At 40.0% G+C, this 19,700-nt stretch overlaps 1 protein-coding gene across 2 annotated transcripts; it reads right to left on the bottom strand.

Annotated features, from left to right (window-relative positions):
• Positions 1-5,451: 5,451 nt before the first annotated feature.
• LOC143172909 (synaptotagmin-4) lies at positions 5,452-17,453 on the bottom strand. 2 transcript variants are annotated; one of them, XM_076362785.1, is made up of 4 exons: positions 17,383-17,453; positions 13,733-14,547; positions 12,052-12,172; positions 5,452-8,937 (listed from the first exon to the last, which is right to left on the bottom strand). In XM_076362785.1, exons 1-4 carry the CDS (start codon positions 17,414-17,416, stop codon positions 8,630-8,632), a joined length of 1,278 nt encoding a protein of 425 aa, XP_076218900.1. In that variant the 5' UTR covers positions 17,417-17,453; the 3' UTR covers positions 5,452-8,629. The 2 variants fall into 2 exon arrangements, with proteins under 2 accessions (XP_076218900.1, XP_076218901.1); XM_076362786.1 differs by having other exon boundaries at positions 13,739-14,547.
• Positions 17,454-19,700: the final 2,247 nt, after the last annotated feature.

Genomic DNA, 19,700 nt, shown 5'->3' with positions numbered 1-19,700 from the left:
TTACTAAAAGGTGAGACAAACTAGCTAGTCTTTTAGCACAGATATCTTGGACACCAAAAAATCCAGGCTTAATTCTTGAACCTTCATTTCTATCCTACAAAAGCATATGAACGCATGAGGAGCATACCAGTTAATGTTAGGACCACAGCCAAATAATCAGCCAGCGACTATGCCTTGGCCTGAGGCTTAGCCAACTTAACAGGAACACTACTGAACATGATGTAAGAAATAGCTGAACGTGGCCAATAGTAATGTAAGAAGCTGACAAAAGTTGCAGATAGCATTGTGAGGGAGGGCTGGACTTCATAAGTGATTAATGGGGGGCTATAGTCAGAAATGGCTAAATTTCACAGGCAACTGAAGGGAAGCACTGGAGATCTTTGCGGGAGTCAAGTTTTACAGTGCCAGCCGTGTCCAAGAAAAGGTATCAGTAAAAGCATGTGAGGATAAGGTTACCTAGGTAACTGTATCAGAAATTCCAAATTTGGCTACGGATGTAGCAAAACTGGGGCTATTGGAAATGGGGGCTAAGGGAGTAACAGAGGTAGGTTGTCTGTTTGTGTGAAGATATAGTCAAAGCAAAGGACATACCAGGGCAGCAAAAACAAGGGTTGACAAACAGGAAAAAATAATAAGTAATTCAGGTGCTTATTCACAAAGCCTGGAGCAGAGCAAGAAACCAAACCTCTTGTTCTGACAATACCCCAGATCAAAACTCCCCTTTTTGGTCCTCCTGACCAGGAATGAAAGCAAAGTGCTTTCCCTGGATAGTAGCGGAACACCTGAGACAAACAGAGCTTCCTCATATCACCGTATCAGTCCAGACCTGACAGCATCAGCCTTGTCCCAAGCACTTCCTAACAGCAAAGCCTTGGCAGTTCTTCAGGCAACTTTTGCACGTATAAAGAAATGCAATGCTCAGCCCTTGCAGCCCTTGTTCAAAGCAAATTCAAGACTAATCACACATAGTGAACTTCAAGTTAGAACAAATGCCCATTAACTGATGTGAATCAAAGCAGGCTAAAATAAGGGGGTATTGCTTTCATTGAGGGAATAAGGGGGAAAACAACCAACACAAATATGTATCAGAGGCCAACGACACCTGTTTTTCGCTTGTTCTGAAGAAGTATCAAACTTCTACCTCCTTTCCTCTGCTGGCAACATTTTACTCATGTGCACTTTCTTCACACTGATTTACTTATCTATAACGTTTACTGCTGCTTAATATCACTTCTGATTTTAGCCTGGGATAATTCTCTATTGTTATATGCCTATTTGTAGTTCACAGCTATTTTCTTCTCCATATATATCCATTGCGTCATACAGTACTGAGGGATTTATCTGAGGGAAAATGCAGTCCCCAGAGCAGCATTACAACCCTGGAGAATGGTGAAAATAGTAATTCATAACAAAAGTTAGTAGCTACTATTGATGTTGTTAAGCTTTATCCCATGCTACTAAAAGGAAAATTGAGGCTAGAATACTGTTTATTTGCCCTACAAATCAATGTACTTAGGCACCTCAGATGCAGACATACAGAGGTTTCCCTGTCTATCTGTTAATGTCCAACTAGAAACTTTCATTCACACAATCCTAAAGGCAATCTCATTTGGAGGGTATTACTGAAATGTAATCAATATTGCTAGTGATACTGTGCTATACTTCTTACTTGTTTCCATAAAACCATCTGTGTTTTCAGAGCCATGTAAAATATTTACAGCATCTGTCAGAGAAAATTCATGGTTATCCCTGTGATTGTCTTCAACACTAAATTAAATCTTGCAGTCACCATACAGCGCCCTTGGCTGGTTAGAAAAAAGAACTGTAACACCAATGATATTGTTTTAAAATGATGCTGCTTCTCCAGCGATTTCAAAAGAAACAGTCTTAACATGCTTCTTTGTTAAGAAGGTCATGCGTTCTGACCTTCTGCATCTTGGATTTTCTGCTTTTTTTTTCTGTATAGTTTTTTGTTACAAGTAGAGCCTTTCATAACTCAGTGTTTCTTATGCGGAGGAAAGACAGGGATCTTTTTGCAACATTAACTTATATTGCAAACGTTCTATTCTAATTTATATTTGCCGATTAACTCAAAATCCAGAATGCTATGACTCAGAACTGCTACACATGACTACTACCTCAGCACTGTGTGCAACCACAGCCCTAGTGAAGCTGCTTGCAATAACACAGCACTTACCTGTCACCCAGTGGGACCTTAAATTCCTGCATGTTTCACTTAAACCCAAACTCCATGCTGCATCATCCACTTACAAAAACGCAAAACCACGTCTTCTTACAGCTCAGTCACCTAAAAAAAACCCTTGAGAGACTGCCCAAAGAGGTAGAATAAGATTCAATAATGAATGAAACCTCCTTCATCAGGACAAGAGGAAACTGAGCATTTTCCAGTCAGACCCAACCTGTTCTTTAATGGCCTAAGAGCATCTTACTGTCAGAAAGATTCATGAGAGATCCCACTGGATCTGAAGGGTGAGTGACATCCTGCTCCCTAAAGAGAAACAGGTTAACAGTTTCAGAAACTTTACAATACCTGTGAGCCTCATGGCTGGGGCTGCTGCAGCTTGAGGCGCATGCGAGGGCAAGCGGTGGTGCACGTCAATGCCTGGTTGGGTTTGCAGACTCCCGAGACGGGATGCGGCTGGGCTGAGGGGGGCAGGAAGCCTCTCCCCGAAGCAGCGGAGCTTGGGGATGGCTGTGGAGGGGCAGCTGTGGAGGGGCTCCTCTGGAGGGGCTCCTCAGGGTGTGCCGTGGCCCCGGGGACTAAAAACAGAGGTGCAGCCATCAGTGGCGCAGTTCAAATAGGCGGGTGGCTGCCGGCAGCCGATGCTCTCCGAGCATGCAGCAGTAGCTCTGGGCTCTGCTGCCAATGCTGGAAGTTGCCTTTGGGTTTGGGCTGCTGCTGGGGAAGTTTGGTATCTTACAGGGGAGGATCAAGCACACAGTAGCAGAAGGGGACACAGGAGTCACAGCAGCAGTTAGCATAGCATGGTGTGCTGAGGCCCAGCCCTTCCCCACAGGATGGGGTAAGGCTGTAGGGAGGTTGTGCAGCAATGGTCTCGGCATGCCACGGAGCGTGCTTTGCAACACAAAATGGTGTTAATTATCTTGGCCTAGATCCAGACAGAGCTGAGGAGAGGTCTGGCATTTGTTGGGGGGTGGCTTTCAGAGTGGGGAAAGCTGGAAGCTTGTGACTTCTGGCAACAACCACAAAAGCAGGTGGCCCCACCTGCAACTTCAGAACAAGTACCTTGCCCTTGTCACTGAGAAGAACCAACAGGGATTTATCAGAGCCAGCTGAGTTCAAACCTTGTGTATTCACAGAAGAGAAAAGGAGTGTGATAGTTACTGGAGACACTCTCCACCTGGGGATGAAGGCCTAATCTGCTGACCTGCCCTGATGATATCTTGGGAGGTCTGGTGTTTGCCATGAGGCCAGGATCCAGCATGTTGCCAAGGCTTGTCCATCCCTTGGACTATTACAGCTCTTCCATGTGGGCACCAAAAGTACTGCTGGGTAACCCAAGACATGTCAAGAGTGACTGCAGAGCTCTAGGGGCAGGGGTAAGGCATTGGGGCCTAGGTGGTGTCTCCTCAGTCCTGCTACTGAGGCTGAAGGGCTTGAGCAGAAGTCAACTCATCTGACAGGACAACACCTGACTGTGTTGCTGGTGATGTAATCAGAGCATTCACTTCTGTGACCACAGGACATTCTCTGGTCATGCACAAAGTACTTCAGACACACAACAGCAAAGCTAGCATAACAATACAAACATAAGAATAACATAGCGAAGAAATTAACTCCTCCCTTTTCTCTTCATATTGTCTTTGATTCTTTCTTCTGAACTACAAGATGCTGTCATGCTGCAACCATAATCAGTATTCCAAAGCTGCCACAAAGCCTCTAGACCCGAAGTCATGTTGCAATAGCTTTTTAGTAATGGAAAGTAAAAAAACATTATGGAGAAGCCTGTGAGAACTAGGTAGAACTTTTTGAATGAAGGTAGTTGCTCAGGAGTCATCAGCAGAGCAAAGCAAGTAAGTGCCAGTACCAGTCATAGCAGCTGTAAGAGTGCCATGAGTTGTTCAGCAGCTTCATGAGACCCCATGAAGCAGAGAGCACAAATAAGAAGGTAGAAGCTTACATGGAACATGTTTGAATCTTGTTTAAGGAAAAGAAATATTGTTCACAACCGTCTGTGGTTAGGCATTATTACTGTGTGCGCAGCATGTTGCTATCTGTGATGTTGTATAAATACAAGGGGCTTACAGAATAGTGTTACACCTCAGAAATTCTCCTGCAAACAGGAAGACATCTGTAAGGGCTTCCTTGAGGTCTCACAGGACTGTCTGTTGCAGCAATCTGAGATACAAATAGCAATCAGGACAGTAGCCTTGAGACTTCCCCTGAGGCTCAGCTGCATTATAGTTGGAAAACCTACAGATATTTTTGATCTCTGTCTTGAAGAAGAAGGCCTGAAATGTGACCCGTGTGAATCGTAGAATATTTTGGGGTGGAAAATGGAATCACCGTTGTTTGAGGAGAACCGTATTATGCAGGGAAAAAAAAAAGAAGTGACTGCATAGAATGGAAAAGAGCAGTCTTTCACACTTGATACCTGTCTCCTGGGGACAGATTTGCCAGGAAGAATAGACCAGCCTCTATCCATGGAAGATGTTCCATGTCATGCATTTGGCTAGTAGACCCTGTCATAGCTTTTATACATTGATTTCTGTGACAAGGATCAGGGATCCCTTTCAGTTAATTGGTTGTAGGCTCACAATGGGAGTCATTAAATGGCAATGTGTATGCCAGCTGCAACTGCCACCTTCTTTCCCTAGCTTTAGGCTCTGTGCTGGTAAAATACTGTAATAACTTTAGAGACCACAGCAGCAAAGTTTGTATTTGTGTATAGCATGTGAAGGAATGCTTTCTCTACCTTAACTTCCAGACTCACCTGACAAGCTGGTGCCTGACATGACTTCCTTACATCAAAGAAAGTAAGAGTGGTACAGCCTGATTGTCCAAGGGATAATTTTTGCTTCTGGAAAACAAATGGAACGTCACCAGGATTCCAATAGTAATGTGACTTGCATTTTACTTCTTCCACCTATATGCCTGAATTCATTCTTGTTTACATCTGTATATCAGTCTCTGTAGGGCCTATGTAGGGCTCAGATTTTCTATCATGGGCCATGTCTGAGGTTCTAGCTTGAGTGTACAGTACAATTCAAGACAAATGTACGTATGCAGCAAGAATCTACTAATAAAGAACATGTGGTATGCCCGGGTAGTATCTGACAAAACAAATCTAATACACCTCTGTGAGAAGAGGAAGACTTTGCAAGGCAAATGTTTTTTGATAGAAGCATGAGAGAGTAGACCATGAATATAAACAGTAGCAGAAATCTCTGGAAAAGATACATTGGTGGGATAATTGTTTTGGGATGGGATGAACGAAAGCAGCAGTTTATTCTTGTCTTACACACATGGCACAACATACAGAACCAGCACAAATAACTTACAAAATCTCATACACCATGCTTCCTCTCGAATAGCTTCTATTAAGTTACAACACCATAACGAATCAGGTATTTAGTTACGACAGATCTCCAGACATGGATAGCCTCCCATTCAAGGAGTTATTATTTTTGTAAGCTACTTAGACAAACATCATTTTTTTACATGTTTAATACAGTACAGTATCCTTAACAGAGTTCAAGATATTCACAATGAGAATTGAATACTTTATAAAACAGCAGAATTTCTCATCTTGGCACAGGTCTACATTCGCTCCTGCCTTGTCTGGTTTACAGATGTGTTACAAGTCGCCTTTACTCAACTTTCCAAGCTAAACATTGCTTTAAATGAAAAAAAAAAAAATCTATTTACAGGGTTTTTTTAGATTTAATAAAAATGTCTTTGCTTCCCTTTCCCATTCCTACCCCCTGCCCCCACCAACAACTGCCATTTAACTGGTAGAAATATTAAACCTCAGGCTGCTATAGAAACTTGAAAAAAAAAAATTGATGACGACTTGTTGGATGCAAAATGAAAGATGGTCACAGCCTATCATTAATTAAAAAATGTGGATTTTTTTTCTCCTAATGTCAGAATTTGTGTTCATTGGAGACAGATGACTCCTGTCATCTGATTTTTAGAGATAATGCGCTACTTATGGGACAATATACAAAACCTCCTTTTTTTTTTTTTTTAATTACAAGCTGTCCCACTCTCTTTCATGCAATCACTTTCAGTATGAAGTTCTTTCCTTACTAGAAATTGTAACAACTCTGGTTGTGTGGTACTGACTTAAACTCTCCCAGCCTCCGTCAGATCAAACAGTGTCTCCCCTTATCCATGGTCCCACTGATATTGCTGGGTTGACTCACAAGAAGAGTTTTGCCCTGTGATTGCACTTCAAACCCCACTGAAGCCTGTGGGCATCTTTCCTTTGACTTGGTGGCTTTGGATTAGCTCTGCTTAAATATGGCTGGCAAACTCCAGCCCTTAAGCAGTTAATCAGCTTTCTAAAGAAATAAGCAAAAAAGATTCCTCTCCTTTATACATACAATATGCAGGGTTTTTACATTGAGCATTATCATAAAAAGCATGTTTATGTTCTTTTGAAAATGTATTTTTACAGAACTTTATAAACACTGTTATATCAAACACATTCTCAAAAACTGGAGAAAATACCGACACAAAACCTGGAAGAGCCTCAATAGAATTCTTCCAGTACTATTTGTCTACTTGCATATTTCATATTTCAGTGTCCTTTACTGCAAACATAATTTGGCCATATGGGAACAGGTAAAGTCAACAACAAATCTCCAACAGTTTTGAATAAGACCTGGATCTGTTGTTTAATGAAAGTAATTTGACATCCAATATATGGGTTTTTTACCTGGCATGCCCATTCTGTTACCTTTACTTGCATTGAGCAATACCTTAATTCCCAAATAGTCTCATTCACTTCAGTGGGATTACACGTGACAAAATGGCGTATGCAAAAATACTGAAAATGGTTTTCCCCCTTTTAAATCCTTCTTGTGTCAACAGCTAACATCGTTATATTCTTCTTTATATATATTGTAATTGAAAATGATGTAAGAGTAATATTTGCAAACAATTCTATATCAGAAATCAGTGTACAAACTTTAGGAAATAACCTGCTTATAGTTGTGCTATAGTTCTGACGGCCTAAAAATCTATCTATCTGGTGTGACCAAGAGTAAATTTCACAGGTCTAAATGCTTTATTTACATACTTGTTTACGTTACACTTCGTACTCCCCCAGCCTGGCACAGTTTAAGTTTAAACATACATATGTCACACTAACATGAAATCAGGATGTTATTTTCCCTTACCACCAGTTTTCAGTACAATCAGTAATGGACATTAATGCATATAATCTAAGCAAAATGCACTTTTCAAGTAGTTTGTCTAACATAATATCGGATAAATTATAATGTGAGCTTGGTTTCCTATCCTGCAAATGTTTAAAAATGCATTAAACTTTGTATATTGGGAGTAGTCTTAGTGACTGTAATGTCATTACTCACAGTTCAGGAAGTTAAACAGCAGAATAAGGTTTTGTTCTCTGTCTCGCTATTTTGTTTGTTCTTTAATGAAACAAAAGAAGAAACAACTTTTCTTTAAGTATTACTGAATGGCTTAAAATATAATTGGTGAAAGGTCATTGACTGTAATGTCCTGCATGTTACCTCATCTCAGTAGAAATGCTTTCCCATGGCTTTAAATGCTTAAAGTATAATCCTTGCTAGAGGAAAAAACCACAAGCCATATCTAATCCCAAATTCTAGCTGTACTGTAACATGTGCAGTCACCCATAAAGGAGCCCTTTTAACAAAACAATGTATGTTAACTTGCTCAACAATTTGTAGAATGTATCTATTTTGGTCACTGTAATAAAACAAGTTATATATATACATATTAAAAAATCCAAGTGTAAATAATTATACAGTCTTTCCACACATAAAACAACTAGTTGCACATGATGTGGTATGTAAAGCAAATTGCTGAAAATCTCTTCAGTCTTTGGGATGATCAAAGTATAAGTAACCAAAACTTACAAATAATGATTGAATTTTCATAAAAGAAGGTTTTTGATGGAGGGGCAGAAGGAATTCCCCGCCTACTCACCCTCATTCCCCATGGCTTTTACAGATTCGGCCCCTTCCCCCAGTAAGCCACAGGTGGGTTTTTTTTAGATCTAGCGATATATTTTAATGAGGTTATCTTCTCTATAACAGTACTAATAAGGTTTCCAGTGACTTTTTCATAAAACGTAGTCTGTTCTTATTGAAGTTTATAGTGCATCAGAAGTTTCAGGCTATTTAAACTCCAGAAAAGTATGAATCTGATCCAATTATGTTAAAGTCTAATGAAACAGAAATTCCTTTATTTACTGTGAAAATTTAGTTACCTTCTGTTCTGATAATTCAATCCAGTTTTTATTCCCCCACCCCCCCAAAAAAAAAAGTCTTGTAGTTACAAGCCTGTAATTATACATAGCAAAGAAAGAAAACTGCTCCTTGCCTATGGAAATATATATAGTTTTTCAAGTTCCAACCCCTCTCTAAGCTGTTAACCATCACACAACATATGCCATTTGGCAATTTGTCTCCTAGGGTATTCACAAATTTCTTTCCAGTGCTCTCCACCTGTTCCTTCTGCTGAAGATCCCAAGGTTAACCGACCAATGACCTCATTCCTTGACCCCCTTTCTGAATCTAAAACCAAAAATTCAATGCTGATATCATCAAGGCCCTCACAAGGAATGTCAAAGACAAACAATTCATTGAACACTGCATTGGGGGTGCATTTCTTCACATGGGTTTTCTTTTTAGAAATTCTCTTCTTAGCATGGTACAGGTTCACTTTGACATAAGGGTCTGCAATGAAAAGAAAGAGCACAGATCAGCTATTGAACAGTGTTTTTTAGAAATTTGTTGATCCAGTTAATGGTAAATTTCATGACTTACCAACATAATTACATCACAATGAGGAGCTGTTTCAAGTTATTAAAGATGATTCATCTCATCCAATTTTTGTGTTTACATCTGAATTAGTCCCTTTAAACTCCCTTTATTGTCACCAAAGATGTAATCAAGATAGTCAGTGAAGTTTAGGGCGTGATTCATCTGATCAAATACAGGTGTCTCCTTCATCACATAAATCCTGCCCTGTAGTCCATTAACCCTAATAACATCTCTACTACATGCAAAGGTGGTCTGAAAGTACACAAAATTCTAATGGACTCTGACAAATATGTGTCATTACATATTTATGTGTAACAGAAATCTTCTTTTCACACATTCTACCAGTAGGGGATAATCATTAACGTTACTAAGACTTACGCAAAGAAAAGCCTCAGAAAGGAGAGAATAAGCTCGTGCTGAGAGAATGGATGAATGGATGCGATTCATTTCTGTTGTGGTTCTACCAAAGTCAATTAGCTTGATTAAATTGCTCCCACCAATTTTTATTGAACAAATTTAACACTAAACTTTAAATGTAAGTGTACATTCGTTGTTAGGGTATGTACTTGGCTTTATGTCTGTTCTGTACTACTGTTGAAGAAAGGAAGGGAAAATGTCCATAATTTTAGCTGTTGAATCAACTTTGAGGGTTTGCATTCCTCATAATTATTCAACTGTTGCAAGATTCCTTTGCTATTGTCTTCAGCAATGGCTGTATTTCTTCCTTCAGAGGAATTCTAGAGAATGCTTTAAAAATCATCTCTTTCAAGTACCTTGGCATTTATTTCAGTGCAAATGTGGGCCTGTTTCCAAATTCTCATGGTGCAAAGATGCAGTACAAAATCCTTTCTACTGGACCCAGTCAAACAAAATAGTCTATGTAAACAATCAGCTAATAAACATCAATAATAGTTGAATATTTTTTTAAAAAAGTAAAATTAAAACTGAACTGTATTTAGAAATGCTATGCCAAAGTTATCAGAGTGAAATGGTCGGATGATGAAAAGGTTTTTGTTTCCTTGAACGGACAATAGCTTAACAGGAGTAAGGTATGAAAAAATACATCTTCACTTTCACATTCTACCACCATAACAAACATTTTTAAAATAGGGTTTAATGTATTTAGAATGTTCATTGGCTTTAGAATGTATATATGTCACACAAGCATTAAAAATATCAGAATCAATACCCATTAGTGGATTCACACTGTTGTTCATTTCTGTTTAAAGGACATTTTCTGACTATTACTTCTGGCCAGCTACTAGATAAGGCTAGAATGTCTCTCTTGATTTTTATTAGGTCTACTAGGAGACCTCAACACCAGTGATCAAGGAAACCAAGGAGGTTTGTGGAATGGAACAGTTTCTGAGTAAAAAAGTTCCCATCTTCCTAAGGAGATTGAGTTATGCAATTGTTTAGCTGACCCCATAGAAACACCATTTAACCCTCCTCCTTGTCCAAGCTTTATGTTGGGCTGAGGGGAAAGTCACAGAGGAAATAAGGACAGTCGTGAGTGCAATGTGTTACTGACACCCAAATATCTATTGAACCTGGTCTTGCTGATGAACAGCAAATAATGAAGAACTGTTTAAATGAACTAGGTGTCCAGGTGTAGTATGGCGGCCTGTATCTCTTAGAAATATTATATTCCTATTATAATCAGCAAGGTTGTACTGAGGAAAGCAGAAAGAGCAAACAAAATTTATAGCTTTACTTATAAGATGTACAGCAAGCAAATGTGTAGTTTGGATGTGCTATATGGTCCATGTGGCTGCTGAGACTAGGAGGGCTTTTGTTTCCAAATTACTTTCCCACCTGGGTCAACCTCAGCCAGACTTGATCTGTTGAGATCAGCTTGCCGCCATGCTGTTATCATGAAACCTCCACTATCTGCTGTGACTTTGGGCTTGGTTATTAAAAGTACACATGCACTCTCATAGTGGAGTAAATTGTTTTGTTGGGCTCCATTTATATCCTTTCTCCTTATGATACGTGAATAAAATTGAGATCAGAAGGAAGATTTCAATGGAACTCCACCATGTAAATGGGAGCTGTCTATAGCTTTGTTCTATTGGATCCAGGATGGGTTAACTTTCTAGGTAAATTGCAGTATTTTTTGGTGTGAGAAGTAGAAAGACTGTATTATTGGCTGTAGTAATTATGATTCAGTGGTTTCCAAAACTACTTCTTTTAAAAAAAAAAAAAAAATCCTGTGAAGTGAAAGAGTATCAGTCCTATACAGAATCAACAGCAGATGTGCTACAGTTGGTATAGTCCTTTGTCGTGTACTGTTCTTTTTGTGTGGTTGTCTTATCCTTAGCATACTGTACATTAAATTTTATCCTGTTATTACCTTATCTAGCATTAATGTGCATCTAAGTGCAGTTCTAATATTGGCTTCAAAGGAGGTTCCACTGAATGCAAAACGCAAAATGGCACAACGAGACCAGGAGAAGGGAGTGCAAAACCTGTTCCTTCTTAGCGCACCCCAGGTACAGCTCATGATAAAGCACGGGTGTGATGTTACAACCTGCTTCCAGCACTGGCACAGTTCACCTTTTCACCTTGCCCAGGAAATGTTAGTGCTCAGTGGGCCAAATTCAGCACAGATGTAACTTGCTGCTTTTCTTGGTGCTAAGCTGAGATAAACCATACGATGCTCTCACTCAATACTGATCGTCTATAAATAAACTGGGGTTTTGTCATAGATAAAAGCTTTTAGTATCTGCAAACAACTTCCCATACTTATGGCAGACGGGTTCTGTTCAAGACAATCACAAAACTCATTGGTTTCCACTGCTAACAGACGTCATGGGTTTTTTAACATGTGATTGAAGAACAACTTTGTAAAATACATACCCTGGAAAATAAAGCATTGACCTAGATATGAATAAAATAAATAGGCTGCAAATAATAGTGACACCATTTCTGCATTTATGGGCTATTTTTAGTCTTTGAAATGCCACATTTCATCTGTCTTCTGTCTGTTTTATATTCTTAGGGCATATTCATTAGTAAAAGCATTACCTGATAATCCTGACACATCAGATTTTGGTAGATGCCTGGCTTTTAAAACAACCACAGTGAGCGTGTTTGTTGTAGACTGATAACAGAGAGAGATCAGTAATTCTCCACGCCCAGATGATTTCTGAGGAAATGAAAGAAAAAAAGGAATAAGACTATTTATAAGCAATTACATTGACCAAGCTTTAAACCAGAATTAAGAAGATTTATGAAATGTCACATAACTGTATGTTCTGAAACGGTGTAAAAGGATATAACTTATGGAGCTGTGCTGCTTTACATAGCAAATATCATTTCCCTCTGCTGTAGTTATATAACTCTTCTTATGGTTCATTATTAGACTGAACAAAAATAAATAATAAATAAGTGAAAATATAGGTTGACATGGCATCATTAGCTTCAGAAATTAGAAATGAAATCCTACATCCTGAGAAAAAAATCTCAGTGAATAAAAAAGATCTTAAGCAAAACAAATTTCATAAAGATATATTGAGAAAAAAAAAAAAAGGTAATTAAAAAAAAAAAATCTTCAGTAATTTTTTTTAAACAGGAAGGATTCAAACAGTTAGTGAAATCTCATCCCTGACACTTTCTAAAGTAGTATAAGACACATGATATAAAGATGAGATCAAAGACTTTCTCTATGATTATTAGATTTGAATTTGCAAGAGTAGTTTATTTCAGAGAAAGGAGGAAGACAAGGGAAACAAGCAAAACCAATATTTTATATACCAGAAAACCCAATAAGTTATCAACAAAATATCAGTGACATAGTTATAGTTGTTGTAATATAGTCTTAGAATTGTAAAATAACAGTATTAGTTATAGGTATGTTGTCTGGTAGACATTTCTTTGATTTGGCAGCATGCTTGCTCTTTGAAAACAATCGAATTGAAAGTCAATACACATTCCACTTCCTTAGTAGAGATTAAGAGACGTGTGTGTGATGCATGTGCATTTCTGTGGCTCAGCTGTGATGGTTGTAAATGATCTTTACATTCTGAAATGAGACAAAATGGTATGAAATATTTTTAGCCCAGTGAAGTCAGTGTGTTTTGCCATTGACTTCGATAAGTCTTTGGCTTCTCCCTCGTGTCTTACTATCCTTAGCAGAGCTGCAGCCTGTATCACAATTCTTGAGTAGTAGAAGGTAGTGACAGCACTGAAGTGCAAGAACATGCTACTGCATCATCAATATGATCTCCAACAGGTTCCTTAACTAAAGACTACCTGCATTCTTTAAGAATCTGCTATAAAACCCATGTAGCTGAAGTGAAAGATTTACATTGTCTTCAATAACATTTAAGAAAGAATGATTTCAAACAGAAAAGGGGAGGGAGGAGAAGGGGAATAATAAATAACTCTTTGCATTCTTTCCTTTTAAAGCAAATTAATGTGGATTGAGGCTGCTTGACCTAATGTAAATGGGCCCACCCAAACCTGCTGGATCAGCTGAATAAGCAAGTAGAGTTTAGAACATTAGCAATTTCTTGCAACATGCTCATTGTAATGTTCTTTTATTACATTTGTGTAATTGCTTCCTCATACTGCCATTATGAAAGCATCTCAATGACTTGCACGATGAGCCTGTTCCCTTTTCTTTCCAAGATGCTAGCAGCATTACGCAAGAAACATAGCTAACACTAACACAACACTTTTAAAGTTTAAATAAAAAATATGTTACCCTAACATTTCTTTTGGTGATCTCTCTGTCCATTAGCAGCCTTCCTTCTGACAGTTCAATTCCTGCGAGGGGAATGAGGACTTCTCCAATGACATCATCTCTGGAAAACCTGTCAAAGCTCAAGATCATAAAGTGAAGCGTTAAGTCTTGAATTTGGCTATAGGGGATCCCATAAAACGTGAAGGTCTCATCGAAAGCTGGATCTAAGGTTTTTCTCAGCACTCTGGTTTTCACCTTGTGTTTTTTCTCAGGCAGGATTGTCATTTTGATGTAGGGATCAGAAGTCATTGACTGTTCATCCATTGCTGGCAGCCCACGTGCCTCTTTGATGTTCACTACAAATGCCTTTTTCTCAAAGTTGTACTCTAAGGAGAAAAAGAGAGTTCCTAGCTTGTCTTGTTTATCTTCAGATGACAGGGAAGTGATGGATTTTAAACTATCAGGGGATACTGAATCTTTCTTCCTTTCTGCAAAGCGCTTAGGAGACAAATTTTCAAGATCTGGAGAGCTCTGGATTTTAGGGGTTGTTTTGGGGAAGTTGCCATTTAGATCTCTCTTCTCCAGGTCAAGATGGAGAGAATTCTTTGGCATCGCTGATTTGTTCTTTGCTTCACTTTTATCATCTGCTCCAAACTTCTTCTTACTGTTGAGATTCTCAGGGTAAATATCAACCCCCTTCAGAACATGGACAAACTTATATGGAGGGGTCTTATTGGATTTGGAAGATTTACGTTGGCAGCAGATCCAAGCAAAAAGGGAGACAGAGAAGACAAGGCCAAATGCACTAAAGATCCCAACCACTGTAGGAATTTCATCTGCAAATCAAATAAATAGCAACAAGCACATAAGCAGCAATGCCTTGGACTCTGTGTGATATTTAACAAAGTAATAATTGAGTAAAACAAACTGATACGAGATGGTAATAGCAGCAGGATCAACAGACTGAAAGTGCTTTGCATTGTACATATCGCTCGCCACCTGCAGGCATGAATGTGTAGTCCCATACTAAGGCACGCTCGTTATGTTAGTGTTTTTCCATACACAGAGTGTTTGGGAGGAAAATACTATTCCCATCCTGATAGTAATAACCATTAGTAATTGCTCGACTATCTCATCCCTCTGTGTGTAGTGTCTGAGTTTATGTCTGTGAGTAATACCAGCTTTCAGCAGGTTTCAGCTTTGAGGTTATGGGGCTTTGTTGGTTAGATAAAACAGATCCTGAAATATGCATTACTTATAGATACGTTGTCTGTTTTTCACAGTGTTTCCTAGAATACCTTGTACACTCAGTTAACTCATTTTTTTATGCTCTGATCCCATAATTGCCTGGAGTTATCTCTTGAAAGAACTGAGTTTAATTGGAGGTTATAACGCTCAACAGTTTCAATGGGATTTTCAATACTTTGTAGGAGAAAGTCTATCAAGAAAATTTAGAATAATTATATACCAAGTGTCTTTTCCAGATGGATGTGACATTGGGCAGTTGCACGTGAGTCCAAAGCTGAAAAAACCTATTAAGTGTGTCATTGATAACCACTAAGCTTTGCATTTAAGACACTATGAATCAAAGCTATGGGGAGTTTACAGGAAGGGTCACTACTTTTTAGGAGTATATAAGAAAAACATTAAAACATAATTCTCTTCTACCTTAATATGAATCCTATACTTAAACTGAATAAAGAGAAAACTGAGCAAGTGTTACAACCTGAATTGTCATGTGGATGCATTAGTTACATATAGAGTACCATTAGCCCTTCAGAGCATGTATCAAAGGGGCAAATGAGCACAACTAATTGGAAATCCAATTTTGCCCATAAGTAACATTACTAAGTGAGTTTAAACCTCCCACAATGTAACAATCAGAGCTTAATCTTTATTCCCTGCAACAGTGGAAGACCAGTAGAATATTAATGGAATGACATTGTTTATGCATAAAGGCAATTGTGTAACAGTTCTGGTTCTCTCACAAACGATTAGCAGATCGTTCTGGATGAGAAAAGCAAAACTATCCCCCTCTATGTATTACTAAATCAGCTTCATCCAGGTAAAAGCTGGGCAGATAGATGTGCTGCCACTCTACCTTTGCTCTTTAGTGGGATGACTCAAAAAAATCCACAATACTATCAGAGCAAAGTAGGACATAATGTTCCAGCACAGAAAGGATCGGGCCTGGCTATTAATTTCTTCTGACAATATTCATGTCACTTTCCCTTTGCCCACAAGCTGTATCAGGCTACATACTTACTTGTAAGAACCTAATGAAATGACTGACAATTATATACATAACCAAAAAGTATTTTTTCTAAGTTAAGCACGTGGCTCTGAGTTTCAAGAATTCCCTGGGCTGCAGAAATTTAAATATACATGGTATAAAGGTAGAAAGCATGAAGTAACAGAAAACTAATCAGAATACTTTAATAGCTTTTAAGAATGATTTGCACATTTACAATACTTTTTAATGAGATGACAGACTTTTTATAGTAATGGATGTTATGCTATATTTTTAATTCTACAACTACTGAAAGCAGTGGTAGAATCAATTTGGTGATTAAAATATTAATTATCTTTCTTAAATAAGTAATTAGTTTAGCATGATGTCACAAGTGTGGTTAGAAACATCAAGTGGGTGGGGTAGGAACGAAGGCAAAATGGTAAATAAAATGGTTTTATATTTACAACTAGTTATGTTGCAACCTGAATTTCTTGCTGTTGTCATAATGTAAATCAATTGGTTAACATTCAAGGCAGCGTATTAATAGGAAGCATCACCTACTGATCCTGGGAGAAGTTATTATTTCAGTTACATGATATAAATCTGGAGTCACTTCACTTATGTCAGTGGAATGATCCTTGAATTAAACCATTGCTAAAGCAATTATAATCTAGGCTAGAGTCAATATTTGTAAAGCAGAGTTCAGAAACATTTCTACTTACTGCTTTTCTGCGTAAAGCTATTTATGTACCTATTTTATAAGTGCACGTATATGACTGTTTCTGAAACTTCTGGTATCACAGTTGATCACCCTACATCCAGTGCGTAGAAATGACACAACTGAAAAGTTCATTGTTTTCATTGCTATTCTCAAGGAACCCAGATTGATCAAGATGCAGCTGTTTAGCTAAAAACACTGGTATCCTGTATTTTCATCTTCCTAGCAATGTCCTTTACAAAACTACCTTTTACTTTAACTAACGGTTAACAAGTCTTTCTCTACAACAAGAAAAAAGGAATGACAATTATTCCAAGAATGGCTTGAACAAAGATTTTCTCCGTGGCACAGGGTGCATTTACATCATTTAACTCTGAAGCCACGCTACTTTAACCAAGACAGAGAAAACAACCCCGAACCTCTCTCATCTGAAAACGCACCTACACAAACCTCTTCATCTCTCCCGGTGCTTTACTGGCGGGGGGGGGGGGGGGGGGAACGGGTTAGGGAGGAAGGAAGAGAGAGAGAGAGAAGGAAAAGAAAGCAAATTCACACAACTTCTGAGGTCGAAGAGAACTGGGGGGAATCAGGTTCCTCCCAACAAGCTGCGTGCTGGGAGGCGCGGGGTGGCTCGGCAGAGGCTGCCTGCGTTCACTCCTCCTGGGGAGGGGAGCAGCCCCCAGCCCCGCGGGCGGGGAGTTGGGGCCGGGACTCGCTTACCGAACTGCTGCTGGCTGGCCGCGATCGGAGCCATGTTGGCGGCGTGCGCTGTCCGCGGTGCCGGAGCCGTTGTCCGCGGTGTCGGAGCCGCTGTCCGCGGTGCTGGAGCCGCCGTCCGGGGCGCGGGAGCCACCGTCCGGGGGGAGGGAGCCGCCTCCCGGGTACCGAGCGACCTGCCCGGGGCGCCGAACGCGCTGCCCTGCTGTCCCCCGGCTCTCCGCTCTCACAGCGCCCGGGCAACCGTCTTTTCCAGCGTGTTGTGGGTTTTTTTGGTTTTGTGTTTTTTTTTTTTTAAAAAGAAAACAACAGAAAAAAAACCCAAAAAAACAAAACCCGGAGACACGAGCGGTGGGGAAGGTGGAGGAGGAGGCTGCGAGGGGGCTGGAGGAAAGGGGGGAGGGGAAGCTTCGGTCCTCCCCTTTGCACACTGATTTGCAGCCCCCTTCCTGTTTTGGCTCTTCTGAGTAGCTCCGCTCCGAGACTGAAGACGTGGTTGAAACCCAAATTGACGCAATCCTGACGCTACAGGGCTGAAATCAGCACCTTTCCCACCTCCCATCCCCCCTCCCCAGCCACCACACCCTCCCTCTCTCCCTCTCTCTCCCTCCCCCCCCCCCCCCCTTCCTGGGGATTGAACACGCACTCATCGATTATTTTAACTGCCCTGCTGCAGGATATGAGCTCCCACCCTCCATCGGACACAGACAGTGAAATGCTAATGTCTGTGATTCAGTGCACCTTGTGTAATGCACGGGTGTGTCTATTTTGCCGGGGTAAGATTTATTTATTTGCTTATTTATCTATCAGCTGGACAGACTACAACAACGTGAAGGAGATGCCAACTCAGATGGTCCAGACACCTTGGCTCCAACTGCAGAGCATGTCTTTCTCTTATGACTGACGCGATACACTTACTGGATTTGAATCATGAAAACTCCTGATGTGTCTTCTCCCTGTCCCTCCTCCCTGCTTCTTCCCACCATCCACCCCCACAAAAACACTCAGCCCTTGCTTTGGAAAGCCTCTTGACCTTCCTGTAGGTCTAGGAAAGAGCTGGATCTACCTAGATACTTCTGGATTTTACCAGGTTTAGATGTCTGCCTCCCAGTCTGGACTGAGAACATGGGCAGGAGGCGGGGGGAGGCTGGCAGGCAGGAGGAATGGGGGGAAACAGAACAAGAAAGCAGGGCTGCCTTTAACTGGAACTGCTACAGCATGTAATAACCCAAGCTAAATTCTGGTGCAACAGAGCTGCAAAAGCCAGCACCTGGCATCTGACTCCTCCTGGATTCAGAAGGAATCATAGCAGCCAAGTTTGGAGCTCAACTGCCTGTTCTGCTGCATAAATGGGAAACAGGTGTTGTTGCTCTTCTAAATAACAAAATCCAGATGCAGGCATATTCTGGCTTGACCCTGCTCCACGATGGGCCACTTGGAAGCTAGTATGTCTTGGCCCACTTTCAAGCATGTTCTTGCTTCATAGTGAAGCCAGTGAAGCTCCTTGGATTTCAGAAAAAAATAAAATAAGAAGGCCACAGAATCATGGCAAGCTAGTGTCAAAACACAGCTGAATTAAATGCCTGGCTTACCCTGAGAGTTAAAAACCTATTGGTTAATATTGTTAATGCTTATCTGCTTCTGTTACACCTTCAGCAACTTGGCCTTGGTACGCACCTGCACAACTCTTCCAGGAACAGCCATATTGGAAACCCCAACCTTCATTACATCCCATCCCATTTAATAAAACACAGAGTATAGCTTGCCACCACTGTTCCTCTTACAAACACCTGGACTACAATGTACTCAGGTATTAGAAGACTGCAGAAACTGTTGCTTAGCTCTTGCTTGTGCTTTGGCAGCACAATTTGATTTGGGATGTTTGGGTTCACGTGTTGGCACCAATCCAAGCAAATCTGGCTCAACTTCTCTCTTCTTTCTGGCAGTCCTCCTTCCCCCCAGTCCTACTATCCACTTCCCTTTCTCTGTCCAAAACCCAGCCTTGCTCAAAATGTGCATCCATTGAAAGTAATTACATTTGATTTTAGACCACATTCCAGGTATACGAGCCTCCAGACATGACTGAAATAAGCAAGATCCTTAAACAAATTTAGAGTTAAACATGTTTAACTGGGATGTTAAACTATCGTAAGCTGTTACTGTGTCTGGACTTTAAAAACAATGTACCAAGAATCAATATATGGTAAAACTTGGTAGTGTGCTTATCCTATTTGAGCTGGGATATGGTGAACATATATATTATGTTGACACTTGAATTATTGTTAATAATTTTTGAAGCTTTTTATTTTTATTTTTGAATG

This window comes from Aptenodytes patagonicus, chromosome Z (genome assembly GCF_965638725.1).
Source record: "Aptenodytes patagonicus chromosome Z, bAptPat1.pri.cur, whole genome shotgun sequence".
In the NCBI taxonomy this organism is placed as follows: domain Eukaryota; kingdom Metazoa; phylum Chordata; class Aves; order Sphenisciformes; family Spheniscidae; genus Aptenodytes; species Aptenodytes patagonicus.
This window is presented reverse-complemented; position numbering and strand designations above follow the sequence as displayed.